Source organism: Lactuca virosa, chromosome 6 (genome assembly GCF_052849685.1).
Source record: "Lactuca virosa cultivar CGN04683 chromosome 6, Lactuca_virosa_CGN04683_v6, whole genome shotgun sequence".
Lineage (NCBI taxonomy): Eukaryota > Viridiplantae > Streptophyta > Magnoliopsida > Asterales > Asteraceae > Lactuca > Lactuca virosa.
This window is the reverse complement of record NC_136431.1, coordinates 268,287,109-268,303,057: the sequence shown is the minus strand read 5'-3', so window position 1 is coordinate 268,303,057 and position 15,949 is coordinate 268,287,109. Positions and strand designations below refer to the sequence as shown.

General features: G+C 35.6%; 1 protein-coding gene across 1 annotated transcript; it reads left to right on the top strand.

The window, feature by feature from the left end:
* Nucleotides 1-13,265: 13,265 nt before the first annotated feature.
* Nucleotides 13,266-14,073, top strand: LOC145120322 (root allergen protein-like). The gene is made up of 2 exons (XM_079056153.1): nt 13,266-13,523; nt 13,659-14,073. The coding sequence occupies exons 1-2, from the start codon at nt 13,343-13,345 to the stop codon at nt 13,949-13,951; spliced, it is 474 nt and encodes a 157-aa protein (XP_078912279.1). The 5' UTR covers nt 13,266-13,342; the 3' UTR covers nt 13,952-14,073.
* The last annotated feature ends 1,876 nt before the right edge of the window (nt 14,074-15,949 follow it).

Sequence of the window (15,949 nt, the reverse complement as noted above, 5' to 3'; positions counted from 1 at the left end):
CAACTCAAATGTTGATACACTTTCAAAACCACTTGTATTCTTAGGGAACCGGTAGATAGGTACACCCACAAGTTTTTGAGAAGACGAAGCTTTATAGAGTCACATCTTTTATACTTTTGTTATACATTTTTGATGTCATACACACTATGTAATAAACAAATGTAAATACTATATTCTATCAAGGTAATGGTTGTATTTTTTTTATTACTATTATGCAATTGATGTGATACTGTACATGACGTCCTCTGCTCCCGAACGTTTCCGCCGTTCCGGTTTGGGGTGTGACATTGTCAATCCCCACAATCATGCAGATATCCCCTATAGGGATGGGAATAAGGTCAATCAGGTAAGGTACCCCAGAAATCTACAAAGTACAATGACAAACACACTCAAAGCAGAAACCTTGTGTTTGTTGGAGGATGTAAACTCGCAACGGACACTCCAACACTCCAAAGTCGAGAATGAAATCCTCACGGAAGGACTGAGATACAAAGGACCAACTCGCACCCGAGACGAAAAGCATAAGGGCAGGAAATGAATTCACTAAGAAGGTACCTATCAGAATCAAAAACATAAGCATACATAAATTTAACTTGAAAGAATAATATATGAATACATACCAGTAACGATGTCAGGCGGCTCCCTATCCTCCTCTACAATAAGCTGAAGCGTATAACCCCTCTCCCTCGGGCCCTCAGCCCTCCCCTGACGGCCATCCGTGATCCGAAGGATAGTTGGAACCGGTGCATGTACTGGTGTCGCAACGAGCAAGGGATAGTTGGCCTTCACATGGCCAGCCTGATCACAATGGTAACAAATCCTGGTGCTTGGTAGTGGATCTTGTTGACGAAAATCTCTCGCATAATGACCCTTCCTTCCACAATTGTGGCACCCTGTCGCTGATCAGCATGGTCCCTCGTGAATCTTCATGTACTTGCCACAAGTGCGACCCCTCTGGCATCCGGATCGTGAATTAGCGGGATTGGACCGCTTCGTTGCTGGCTGAGTCTAAACTGGGGTCTGCCTCTTCTATCTCGCTTGGGTCTCAATCTTAATCTCTATCTTCTGAGCGAAAGACTGCATCTCGTAGAGGGAATGATATTGTTGTGTCGATACAAACTCACATATCTCCATTTTGAGCATGCTCAAGTAGGGGGAGATCTGAAACTGCTCCGAAGCAACATACTCGGAGCAGAAAAGGGCTCTCTCAGTAAACATCTTGGTGATCTCTGTCACTGACTCTGTCCTTTGCATCAACGATAGGTACTCCTGGTCTAACCTCTCCCTCTCGAAAAATGGAACACACTTAGTGCATAACATATTCGCGAACTTCTCCCATGTCAATGCGGCCTTCTCTGCAGAAGAATAAACACTAGTCACTAGCTTCCACCAATCCTTCACCCCCAATTGTAGAAAGGCGAACTTGACCTTCTGGTCCTTCAGACATGAGCATGTGAAGAAGCAACCCTCCACATAATATATGCACCTCATGGAAACTATCAGATCCTTCAACCCGTCAAACTCTGAGGGCTTCGTGTTGCTGAAGTCCCGATATTGCATCATCCATATCCCCTGAAATCCTGCAGCAACAACAGTTGTAGTGACTGTGGCAGCTGCAGCCTCAGAAATGGCGGCATAACACTCATCAAATAGCTCAATCATGGCGGTCTTGACAGGCTCAAACATCTTCGGGATCGCCTCCCTAACTTCCATGGTTACCTGGGTAGTGATCATCTCATAAATCTCATCGTCAGTCAATCCTGGCCACTCCGGACCGTCAGCTCCTGATCGTGAACCTCTCGTGATCGCCACACTTAAACTAAACTGGAACGCATCAAAAAATCACATAATAATCCAACAGATGACTAATCAACCACTAAATCCTCTGAATTCGTGACTTCCCTGATACGCATTGGGGTCATGTGCTTTCAGTAGTACGAGCCCATACTACCTTACACACTTACCTGTATTTGTCTCGAAGGATCGCCGTGAATTTAACGACCACAAAGTCTAATAAACTAGGATACACATACATCCTATACCATACGTTACACCGATTTCTCACAACCACACCTACTCATGAAACTTCCACTGACCCTGCAACCGCCTTATGTATGCTAATCATACATAACACTGGATTTGATAGACAATCGGATAATTGATTCTACCCTAAGCCCACAACCGAACGAGGAACATGAAATAAGGATAAATCAAACATTTTTAGGCTATAAAATCTTAATTATGTACAACTATGATGCACACACTAAGCAATCACAATAATAATGTCAGTTCCATATAGCATATCAAGAAATCCCCTAGGCTATTAAACATCATAAATCAAGCAATTCTATCATGAAATTCTTGAAGATCCATAGCCTAAACTCACAATCATTTCTAATATATCCTCAGTACATATAAACAAGTGTGGGTATCTTGGGGAATAACTTTTCCTTGCTCCGTCTGAAATCACACAAGTGTTCATCTATTTCTCTCAAACCAGGGATCTGATACCAACTTGTAACATCCCAAAATCCACAGTAATTTTTTTTCACTTTTATAAAACATTTTCACAAAATCCATCAGATGATCAACCATTGTTTTCAAATTAAATCCATAGAATCAGAGTATCAAATAATCTCTCAAAACATAAATCAGTAGGAGGATATGTATAATCATACCTTCTCCTTGCCTCGAGCATTTGACATACCTGAAAACATTAGAATCAACACTTGTAAGCTAAACCCTAGTGAGTTCCCCCAAAATATCCCACATAACAATACATATGCAATGCATACACACTGGACCCACAACATAATATTGGATTGGCCCCGAGCCCACAATATAATACTAGATTGCCTTCTCGCCCCTTAGCTTATGGTTGGCAGACTCCCGATTCCACTACATAAGACTGGATTACCCCTCCCAGCCCTCGGCTTATGACTACATTGCTCTTGGGTTTGTTGGCTTATAGTACAAAGTAGTACCGCGTCAACCCAAGCAAACTATGTCGACATATGCAAATAGATAACAATAACCAATAATATAGGTAATCATACAAATCTACCAATCTACCATATCACTGCAGTATACCACCATCCTACACACAAGGACACATACTACAATACAAAGTATAGTGAGAAAACTCACCTTGCAGTCTAGAAGATAACAGTAATGATCACATATCCGATAACTACCTCAACAGGTCTCATATACAACAAGCAAGGACCAAATCTCAATCTAAGTCCAAAACCCTAAGTTTGTCCTAAAGTCAAACTTGGTCAAAAAGTCAAGGGTCATGTCAAAGTCAACACTCCAAAGGTTATTCAGCCAGTCGCCACGTCATGGCCACCCATTGGTCACATTGTGGTTTAATGAAGACAAAAGAATTGTGGATCATGCCATCGTCAAGTCGTGACGACCAAACCGTCACGTTGTGAGAAATGCTCTAGACATATTAATTCCTTAAGCTCTTAATCCTTTAAGCCATGCATGAAACCCAAACACAAACTAGGTTGAAATGAAGGGAAAATAAGATCAAATTTCACGCATCAAAACCCAAGGCTCACTAATATTCCAGATCTGGGACAAAGGGTATCAACGGAGTCTTAAGAGCTCATAAAGTTGCCAACTTTATAAGAAACCGACACTCAAACTTTATAGAAAGGAAGGAACTTGAAGACTTACAAGAGTCCTAAAGCAACTCAAGATGATGAGGGGGTGGCTAGGAAGCTAAAATGATGCACCAAATGCCTTCTCTTCTTCTTCAAGGCTTCAAATTACCAAAAATGAAGGTCAAAGAACAATTATGGAGGATTAGGGTTTTTGGAGGGTGAAGGGAGGTGATGGAGGCCGAGGGTGAGCAAACCCTAGCAATCACTTCCCTTAAACAGGGAGCAATCCTCAAAATTAGGGTTTTGACATGCAAGAGTAGTCACGTCGTTACCCACATGTGTTCATGTCATGACAATTAAATGGGATGCACGTTTCCTCAAGCACGGTCACGTCATGACACACAAGTGCTCACGTCGTGACCAAGGTTTAAATCCTTAACATTTAATTGATAACTCGAAAACAATGCATACTTGGAACTGGGTGTTAGAAGAAGGGGGTTTACGGCTGGTAGAAACAAAGGAGATGAGAACAAGCGTGGTTTGAACTTTTGGATTTTTCATTTCCCCCTTAACTATTAAAGGATGGAGAACGCGACTTTCACTAAAATTTTATAAAACGACATCCTTAAACGAAACAAGTTTTATGATAGGTTCCATTCATGTTTTTTACACTGATTTTGGTACACACAAAAATGCATGTCCTAAATCCTTCAAATCTTGTGAGAGATGACATTATTTTTAGGACACACACTTTTGTGAACCATAAATCACTGTGTGTCATGCTTCGCGTTTCATTAGTATATTCTAGTAGTGGTATCCATATTAAGTCGGTAAGAAACAATTCCATCGTACTCAAATCATAGAAGACATGCATAATTTCGTTCAACCATGTTGTGCCCTCCTTAGTACTAAGACCCTTACCATTTAATTCACTAATATTGTTTGGCTGGTTCCTCTTCCGTCTTCCCTATGAGCCTCGAAACAACATGTTTTCAACATAAAATGTGATCTTTCATCATCCCATTTTTCCATGTCTATCAGTAACCTAAATTCAAATTTTCTAACATTCCCTTCGAGACATGACACTTACCTTCCAGAAAAATGCTAAACATTACAATTTGCCGGTAATTCGTGGACACTAGTTTCAACGCATTTACAATGGAAAATTCGGTAACAAAAGACCGTTGAAAATTAATTTTTTAAGGCCTCCAATAACCTAAATGATTTTCACCCCACGGATATATTTTTTTTGTCAAAATCAACATCCGTAAACAGGTTTTTTTCTGAAGGATTACCGGTGGAATTGGTTGTCGTAAAATGATGTGTTGTTAGAGGGGATCTAAACGTTTCTTTAATGATATAAAGAGGTCTAACTGGATTTTTTTGGTGGGTAGATAGGAGATTAAAATTTAATTGCTTGAGTAGTTAAACTACGGTGATGGAATTGATAGATAATGGCAGAGTAGTGACTAGTAATTAGTTGGCTTTGTTCGACTATCTTTAATTCGAAAACTTCCTAGATTCTAGGGTATGGGAGTTGGGTATGGGATTAATACAATTTCGTCGTGAGGATATTGAAAGCTAAATAAAATAATAAATAGACAAGCCACTTTTATAGTGTTGCGTTGTGAGATTACTAAAATTCCCGGTTTGGAGAGTTTTTAGGGTTGGATTTGTTTTTCGTTTTTCTTCTGTTCAATAACACTTGGACGGATTGTTTTGCACGAGATTTTTTCAAACAAGGTTTTTAAGGGAGAAATGTCCTTGGTAGATTGGTTAGCCACATCATTTGCATATACGAGGTATATGCAATTTTTTTGGGAAACAGAATTTAGTTTTCAAACATATATATGTTTTATTGATGAAGATCGTGGAATCTTCTCAATTGGACACGGTAAACAGACACTGCGTTCAAGAACAAAACATTAGATGATATTGTGGTACATCAAAATTTTAATATTTATTAAGTTGTAAGTACTTCTTAATCTTGGTTATTTCCAAGATGTTAGTTTTAAATTTTCTCATGTTGAGTGGTTAATAAAACCACAATTGATTGCTTATGTTGCTTAACGTCTCATCACTATCTACATATTAAATATTTTCATAATGGAACACCATGTTTTCAACATAAAATGTGACCTTTCATCATCCCATTTTTCCATGTCTACCGGTAACATAAATTCAATTTTGCAAACATTCCCTTCGAGACATGACATGTGATAACTCAAATAAATATATATATATATCTAAGTTAATTAAGCTGTAATTTCAGTAATTAGATAAATTAATTAGGTGTTAATGAATTTGATTAAGAGAGATAATGAGTTTTAAACCCTCAAAACCGCCACCCTTAATGATGTAGTAAATTCGAGCATGTGAAAGGGTTTTAGTAGTTAAAATCTTAGCCATTATATAAAGATTGAAAAACCTTATGAAAACCCCACTGGAATTGCAATAAAAGGTTGAGAATCAAGGGAGAAATCGAGGTTATAAATTCTTGAAGATTTTCGGAGCTTTCTAACAAATTAAGGTATGATTCTTTGATTTTAGCCTGGTACAGTCCTTTAATTAGTGTTGTACGTCTGCATTAAGTGTTTTGGTTCCATCTAATGTCTCTGTTCGGGCCAATAGGAGATTGATTGATGAAGATTTTGAAGTATTTGAGTTTTGGAAAAAAGCTTAAATTCATATTCTTTCAAGAGTATTTCTGAAAAGTAATTTATGAATACATTTGGTAAGAAGTGGAGATGATTAATGCTGGTTTTACAAATTAATTTTACTAAAATTTTGAAGCTTCAAATTGTTTAAAAATGGCAGAAAAATAGTGTCGGGTAAAGAAAGAAATGAATTTCAGGTTTTGTTTTGGGTGGGTAGCAAAAACACTAGTCAACTGAGTACTTTTTATTTGTGAGAGATTCAAATTTACAGAAAGAGCCCCTCTGGTTTTGACCAAGTTTTCAAACAACGTTTTCATTCCTTTTATTTTGAATTAAAAACTGAAATTACATAAATGGTCCTTGAACTATTAACATTTTGACAATTCTAAATTCATTTAGAAATCGTCCGAATGACAAAAAATGGTCTATCAAGTTTTACTAAGCAGCTAGTTATTGTTATTATTAAAACCAAACATTTTTTTATTTCAACGTTTTAATTGTTTTAATATATGAGTGTTATATTTAAGAATGAAACTTTATTTATATGAAAATATTGATGCAACACAAGATAATACTTGTACTAAAACTATTACGTACGTTTTAACTAACGTAAATGATGATTATTTTGATCGGCCGAACGAGACACATGGATAATGGAACCAAAATGAACACGTAGGATGTTTTTCTAGGATTTATTGCCTTAGAAAACTTGTTGGTGGAATGTAGGTGTGTGTAGCGTGACAAGATTCGGTTAGGATTTGTCGTTTACGAGGTGAGTTTTTCGTGTTCTGTGGTTGCTCGCACATAAATGTTTATCATGCGTTTACTATGTGGTTTTTATTTATTTATTGACAGTATGTTTTATGATAAGTATGGTTGCGTAAAAATGTTATTTTGGATTTGTTATCTACTGGGTGTGTTTTCGGATGACATGTTTAGCGGGAACGGGTGGATGTTTATTCGCCGTGAGCATGACGGATGTGTGTGATCGGCGGGGATAGAAATTGAGAGTCATACTCATTTCCTTGGATATTTAAAATACTTGAGTAAAATGGATGATGAGTTGTCTCAAGGAGAAGGGAAATGAACTTTTGGTTCTTTCTCTGGATAATTAATCGTTCCCCTAAATTAGGTGATCGGGTGATATATTTGTTGTATTATTTATTGAAGATATATGATAAAACTATTTGTTTTTTTTAAGTGACGGACATGTATGTGCAACACGAACTCACTAGGCCCTAGGCTTACCCATTTAGAAACTTTAAATGTGTGCAACCCACGAAACTATTTAGCAAGTGGCAGTGAAAAATCCAAGGAGAAGGATTGATCCAGAAGACGGCAGAGGAATTCCGCAAAGACGTAACACCCGAAGTTGTTCAACTGAAGATTTTATTTTATTTTATTTTGCTTCCGCTGTACTTTAGTCTATAAGTAAGTTTAGAATTGATCTTGGGAGATGTTGGAACGATTATTTATTATATAATCTATATATGAAAATTGGGGTGTTACAAGTTGGTATCAGAGCCAGGTTTAAGTAGATTAAGTGTTTTCGTAAACACTTAAGCTTAGACAAAAGGAGCGAGAAGTAACCTAGCAACTAATTTAGACCATATCTTACTAGTAGGCATCATGTCCTCAAGGATATCAGGGAGGCGTACTAGGGTAACACTAGAGCAGGAAAGCATTCTAGTTGGAGCCGAAATTGTTACACTCGGAGAAATACTAGAGACTCTCGTAAACCCTGCTTCCAGTTGTTGGCGCGGTCAGGGTCGAGGTGGAGGTAGGGGTAGGGGAAGAGGTCTAGGAGTCATCGTAGCACTGGTATAAGCACAATTGGTGCAACTCAGATCTAAATCCAATCGCGGTCGTGGTCGGGGTCGAGATAGCGGACAAGGTCGTGCGACAAATATGGTTATCGAGAATAATTAATTAACAAGATTGCTCAGGATATGCAAGATACATTGTCGTAAGTAAATGTTCAGTACCAAGATGCACTATAGAATGTGAACGGTGATAACATGGCTGATGAAGAGGAAAGTTATAGATATTGTATGTCAGTTTCAATTCCTGACCTTAGTGTTGCATTACGATCAAGGATAGATGTAATCGACAAATGATGAGGTAATTGTTACAAGACGTTCATGACTTGTAACCCACGAACGTGTCACGGGGTCATTCATCCTATCGTATCATCAACATGGATAACGAAAAGATTTGATACTAGTAAGTGGGCGAATAAGGACAATGTGGTTTAAGTTGTGGCGATGTTTAAAAATGAGGCTTTATACTGATGGGGGAGGGTAAAAGTAGTTAGGGTGTCAGATACAACCAATAGGATGTCATGGGATGAGCTTGAAAGAATCTTTAAAGAGATGTTTTTCCTCGAACGACGATCAAGCAGTTGGAGGAAGAATTATTAAGACCGGAACAAGGAAATGTGATAGTGAGAGAGTACACCAATAAGGTTGAAAGAATTTAATAGCAGTTGCAAGATTCTTGATAAGGCTTTTATTTGACACAGTACATCACCGTGGGGTGCACCGATGTTGTCTGTCATGAAGAACGATGGGACGATATAAATATGCATAGATTACCAAGAGTCAAAGAAGGTGTAAGATCTTTACTGACTACAAGAGTGTCAATTTCATGTTTGACCAGATATGACTGAACATGAGGCAACAAGATGAGTGGGAATTCTAAGAGACTGTAATTGTGAGGTATTGTTCCTTATGCACTAAGTCATAGGTAAAGGAATGAATCAAGTAAGATTCAAAATGATAAGAATTGATGTAACTGTCAGTTTACTGGGTGGACCAAAGAAGAGTCAGAAAGAATCCATCGTAGAGGATAAGTGGAAAGTTTTTAGATTTGTTTAACTGGTGTATGATGACGAATTTAGTGGGGACATGGGTGTATGATAGTCGGGAACATAACGAGTGTGTTGTGACCGACGGGGATAGGATTTGAGATGTAACTCATTTCCTTGGATATTTAAATGCTTGAGCATAATGAATGTGTTGTGCCAAGTGGGAAGGGAAGTGGACCATTGGTTCTTTCTCTGGATATCTAAAATGTTCCCTTAAATTGTGTCATTCGGTGAAATATACTTGATGAAAGGTTGGTTAAGTTGTATGGTATGAAGTGTACCACTATGTTGGTATGATTTAAGGGAGAAACAAATGGTTAGACTCGATCTTGTCCAACAAAGTACTGGTAAAATTTAGTAAATTACTGATAACTAGATGATGCACAAGAACCACCAAAAGGTTAGGTGGTTAAACGTAGGAAGCCAAAAGTGCTTCAGGTGGAGATAAAGTAATATTGAACGGATTCTCATGGAAAGACATGGTGCGGTTTTGTAAAGGTAGGTTGAGTCTCTGACCTACTGGACCTTCTTAAGGATCGAGTCGGGGGGTGGCTTATTGATTGGAGATACCAAGGGATCGAATGCAACATTAGAAAGCGAATGTGATATGAAGACCAAATATCCATATTTGTTTACTTAATTTAAATTCCGAGGACGGAATTTTTCGAAGGGGGGAAGTTTGTGATAACTCAAATAAATAAATATATATATATATATATATATATATATATATATATATATATATATATATATATATATATATATATCTAAGTTAATTAAGCTGTAATTTCAGTAATTAGATAAATTAATTAGGTGTTAATGAATTTGATTAAGAGAGATAATGAGTTTTAAACCCTCAAAACCGCCACCCTTAATGATGTAGTAAATTCGAGCATGTGAAAGGGTTTTAGTAGTTAAAATCTTAGCCATTATCTAAAGATCGAAAAACCCTATGAAAACCCCACTGGAATTGCAATAAAAGGTTGAGAATCAAGGGAGAAATCGGGGTTATAAATTCTTGAAGATTTTCGGAGCTTTCTAGCAAATTAAGGTATGATTCTTTGATTTTAGCCTGGTACAGTCCTTTAATTAGTGTTGTACGTCTGCATTAAGTGTTTTGGTTCCATCTAATGTCTCTGTTCGGGCCAATAGGAGATTGATTGATGAAGATTTTGAAGTATTTGAGTTTTGGAAAAAAGCTTAAATTCATATTCTTTCAAGAGTATTTCTGAAAAGTAATTTATGAATACATTTGGTAAGAAGTGGAGATGATTAATGCTGGTTTTACAAATTAATTTTACTAAAATTTTGAAGCTTCAAATTGTTTAAAAATGGCAGAAAAATAGTGTTGGGTAAAGAAAGAAATGAATTTCAGGTTTTGTTTTGGGTGGGTAGCAAAAACACTAGTCAACTGAGTACTTTTTATTTGTGAGGGATTCAAATTTACAGAAAGAGCCCCTCTGGTTTTGACCAAGTTTTCAAACAACGTTTTCATTCCTTTTATTTTGAATTAAAAACTGAAACTACATAAATGGTCCTTGAACTATTAACATTTTGACAATTCTAAATTCATTTAGAAATCGTCTGAATGACAAAAAATGGTCTATCAAGTTTTACTAAGCAGCTAGTTATTGTTATTATTAAAACCAAACATTTTTTTTATTTCAACGTTTTAATTGTTTTAATATATGAGTGTTATATTTAAGAATGAAACTTTATTTATATGAAAATATTGATGCAACACAAGATAATACTTGTACTAAAACTATTACGTACGTTTTAACTAACGTAAATGATGATTATTTTGATCGGCTGAACGAGACACATGGATAATGGAACAAAAATGAACACGTAGGATGTTTTTCTAGGATTTATTGCCTTAGAAAACTTGTTGGTGGAATGTAGGTGCGTGTAGCGTGACAAGATTCGGTTAGGATTTGTCGTTTACGAGGTGAGTTTTTCGTGTTCTGTGGTTGCTCGCACATAAATGTTTATCATGCGTTTACTATGTGGTTTTTATTTATTTATTGACAGTATGTTTTATGATAAGTATGGTTGCGTAAAAATGTTATTTTGGATTTGTTATCTACTGGGTGTGTTTTCGGATGACATGTTTAGCGGGAACGGGTGGATGTTTATTCGCCGTGAGCATGACGGATGTGTGTGATCGGCGGGGATAGAAATTGAGAGTCATACTCATTTCCTTGGATATTTAAAATACTTGAGTAAAATGGATGATGAGTTGTCTCAAGGAGAAGGGAAATGAACTTTTGGTTCTTTCTCTGGATAATTAATCGTTCCCCTAAATTAGGTGATCGGGTGATATATTTGTTGTATGATTTATTGAAGATATATGATAAAACTATTTGTTTTTTTTAAGTGATGGACATGTATGTGCAACACGAACTCACTAGGCCCTAGGCTTACCCATTTAGAAACTTTAAATGTGTGCAACCCACGAAACTATTTAGCAAGTGGCAGTGAAAAATCCAAGGAGAAGGATTGATCCAGAAGACGGCAGAGGAATTCCGCAAAGACGTAACACCCGAAGTTGTTTAACCGAAGATTTTATTTTATTTTATTTTGCTTCCGCTGTACTTTAGTCTATAAGTAAGTTTAGAATTGATCTTGGGAGATGTTGGAACGGTTATTTATTATATAATCTATATATGAAAATTGGGGTGTTACATGACACTTACCTTGAAACAAGATTTAGTCGAAAAGTGCTAAAAATTACGATTTGTCGGTAAACCGTTGACACTAGTTTCAATAGGTTTTACACCGGAAAATTCAATAAGAAACGGCTGTTGAAAATTAACTTTCTCATGTCTCCACTAACCTAAATGGGTTTCTCCGTGCGGATATTTTGTTTTTTGTTTTGTTTTATTTTTTTGTTTTTTTTCCAAACAACATCCATAAAGTGGGTTTTCCAATGAATTATTGATGGGCTTGTTTGTCGTAAAATGATGCGTTGTAAGAGGGGATCTAAACGTTTCTTCAATGATATGAAGATGTCTAACTGGATTTTTTTTGTGGTTGGTAGATAACAAATTAAAACTTAATTGCTTGAGTATTTAAATTATAGTGATGGAATTGATAGATAATGACAAAGTAGTGTCTAGAAGTTAGTTGGCTTCGTTCAACTTCCTTTAATTCAAAACTTCATAGATTCTAGGGTATGGGAGTAGATACAATTTCCTCGTGAGGGTATGGAAGCTGAAGAAAATAATAAATGGACATGTCACTTTTATAGTGTTGCATTGTGAGATTACTGAAATTACCGGTTTTGGGTGTTTTTGGGGTTGCGTTTTTTTTCGTTTTTCTTCTGTTCAATAACAGTTGGACGAATTGTTTTGCACGGGATTTTTTTTAAACTAGGTTTTTGAGGGAGAAATGTCCTTGGTAGACTGGTAAGTCACATCATTTGCATATACGCGGTATATGCAATTTTTTCGGGAAACAGAATTTTTGTTTTGTAACATATATATGTTATATTGTTGATGTTGTAATCTTCTCAAATGGACACATTAACAGACGATGCGTTCTAGAACAAAACATTAGATGATATGGTGGTACATGAAAATTTTCATATTTATTAAGCTGTAATACTTCTTAATCATGGTTATTTTCTAGATGTAAGTTTTAAATTTTCTCAGGTTGACTAGTTAATAAAACCACAATTGATTCCTTATGTTGTTTAACGTCTCATAACTATCTACATGTTAAATATTTTCATAATAATATTTGTTGTATATTAAAACATTATATATTAGATGGAAGAGAAGCTGGATAAAATTGTGACAATATACTTTTCCAAAATCAATCGTTCGTAAAAATGAGAAAATCTGCTCCTCGTGATACATGAATAATATATTTGAAGGCTGACATTCATAGTCTTGGTTTCATTCGTCAATAAGAATAACTTAAGTAAATGAGATATGACAAAGTTGTGGAGAATAAAATAGTTTTGCTAAAAGCCTATATAAAATGAGAACGTGTTCATATTTTAAGTAGAACGTGGAAGTGGTGGGGTCAACAATGAAGAACTCATCGTAAGAGTATTCAGCAATGCCAATGAACATCTAGAAAACATTAGATGTTTGTTTATCCAGCCTTCCAACCTTATAAATACCTCTATCCTTACTCAAATCTCAACGCAACAAATACATTCATCTTCTTACTTTTAATTATTTGGAAATTAGTTAATAATGGCTGTCATCACCACTGAAGTTGAGATCTCTTCTTCCCTTCCGTCTACGAAACTTTTTAAAGTCTATGCAAATTTCGACACCCTCGCGCCAAAGGTCGACCCTAAAACATTCAAATCCATTAGCATTATCGAAGGTGACGGTGGTGTTGGAAGCATCAAGAGTATAATCTTCGGGGAGGGTTAGTATTTCGTAAATAACTTATATTATGTGTTTAGTATATATTATTCATGTACCGGAAAGATCTTGTATTATATATTAGTAGTTTTTTTTTTTCATATATGGTTCCATAATGTGTTTTGTAATGTATGTCTAGGTGTTCCTTATAAAAATTCAAAGAACAGAATCGATGACATCGACACAAGCAATCTAAGTGTTAGTTACACAATCTTTGAAGGTGATGCGTTGTTAGGCATTATTGACTCGGTGACTCACCATGTTAAGTTCGTACCATCTCCTAACGGTGGATCAGTATACAAGCATACAACTGTTTTTAATTGCAAACCTGATGCCCAGCTAAGTGAAGATATTCTTAATGGTTCCAAAGAAGCATATAAGAACACCTTCAAGGCAATTGAGGCCTATGCCATTGCTCATCCTGAAGTTTAGTAATATCTTTTTAGCAACCATGGTTTTCAATAAAAAATTGCTTTGATTATACATCGTTAAAGAAGCAAATGATTTCGTTCTTGTGTTTTTCACCAAAATAAATGGATACTTGTTTGCTTTCATTACTAGTTTTTTTTTTTTTTTTGAAACTACAAACTATGTATAAACCTACTCCTAAATATCACCTATTTCTCCTAAAAAACTTGAACCCATGACCTCTCATTTGAGAGGATCACTCCTTAACACTAGGCCAAATGCCTTTTTGCTACTTTCATTACTAGTGATGCCGTCATTGTAACTCATAATAATAATAAATTAAAAATTAAATGCTATAACAATTTATCTATTTAGGAATATTTTTTTTGTACTCAAACATTAAATGATGTATAAAATATTGATCGAATTCCATATGATGTAAACGAAAAAGATGCTTAATTTAATGTTTAAATTAACTGTGTAACAATGACTAAATGATATCCTTACTCACTCAAAACTAATTTGAAGTTAACATGAATTTTAATGAAAGAAAACATAAACCTTACATTTTTCTCCTTCTACGTTGCAATTCTAAAAGAGAAAAAATAAAATATACCATAAATTTTAAAATGATGCAAAAAGGCAAATGGTACATCGATGGCTTTAATTTTTGTGTGGTTGCTTTGAAAATTGAAAATTTTCACTAACAGGTAACCGTGTTATAGCAATGCTGAATACATTAAGAAGTTTAGAATCACTTAAGTAATAATGTTTCAAATAAATAGGAAAACGACATCATGTATCTTTATGCATTATTTTATGTATCCATATTAAATCGATAAGAAACAATTTCATCGTACTCAAATCATAGAAGACATTTATAATTTTGTTCAACCATGTTGTGCCCTCTTTCGTACTAAGACCCTTACCATTTAATTCACTCAGGTGGTTTTGCTTTTGCTGGTTCCTCTTCCCTCTTCCGTATTAGCCTCGGAACACCATGTTTTCAACATAAAATGTGACCTTTCATCATCCCATTTTTCCATATCTACCGATAAGCTAAATTCAATTTTGTTAACATTCCCATCAAGACATGACACTTACCTTGAACCAAGATTCAGTCGAAAAGTGCTAAAAATTACGATTTGTCGATAAATCATCGACACTAGTTTCAATAGGTCTTACACCGGAAAATTCGATAAGAAACGGTCGTTGAAAAATAACTTTCTCATGTCTCCAATAACCTAAATCGGTTTCTCCCCACATATATTTTCATTTTTGTATTTTGTTTTTTTTTTGTCAAAACAACATCCGTAAAATGGGTTTTTCAATGGATTATTGATGGACTTGTTTGTCGCAAAATGATGCGTTGTAAGAGGGGATATAAACGTTTCTTCAACGATATGAAGAGGTCTTACGGGATTTTTTTTGGTTGGTAGATAACAAATTAAAACTTAATTGCTTGAGTATTTAAAGTATAGTGATGGAATTGATAGATAATGACAAAGTAGTGTCTACAAGTTAGTTGGCTTCGTTCGACTTCATTTAATTCAAATAATTCATAGATTCTAGGGTATGGGAGTACATACAATTTCCTCGTGAGAGTATGGAAGCTGAAGAAAATAATAAATAGACAAGTCACTTTTATAGTGTTGCGTTGTGAGATTACTGAAATTCCCGTTTATTGGAGTTTTTAGGGTTGCATTTTTTTTCGTTTTTCTTCAGTTCAATAACTGTTGGACGAATTGTTTTGCACGGGATTTTTTTTTAAACTAGGTTTTTGAGGGAGAAATGTCCTTGGTAGACTGGTTAGTCACATCATTTGCATATACGCGGTATATGCAATTTTGTCGGGAAAAAGAATTTTTGTTTTCTAACATATATATGTTATATTGTTGATGATTGTGGAATCTTCTCTGACACATTAAACAGGCGATGCGTTCTAGAACAAAACATTAGATGATATGGTGGTACATGAAAATTTTAATATTGATTAAGCTGTATACTTCTTAATCTTGGTTA

Coding starts and splice junctions, on each gene's coding strand:
- LOC145120322 (XM_079056153.1), top strand. CDS start 13,343: ATGGCTGTCATCACCACTGAAGTTGAGATCTCTTCTTCCCTTCCGTCT. Junction 13,524..13,658: donor GAGTATAATCTTCGGGGAGG/GTTAGTATTTCG, acceptor ATGTATGTCTAG/GTGTTCCTTATAAAAATTCA.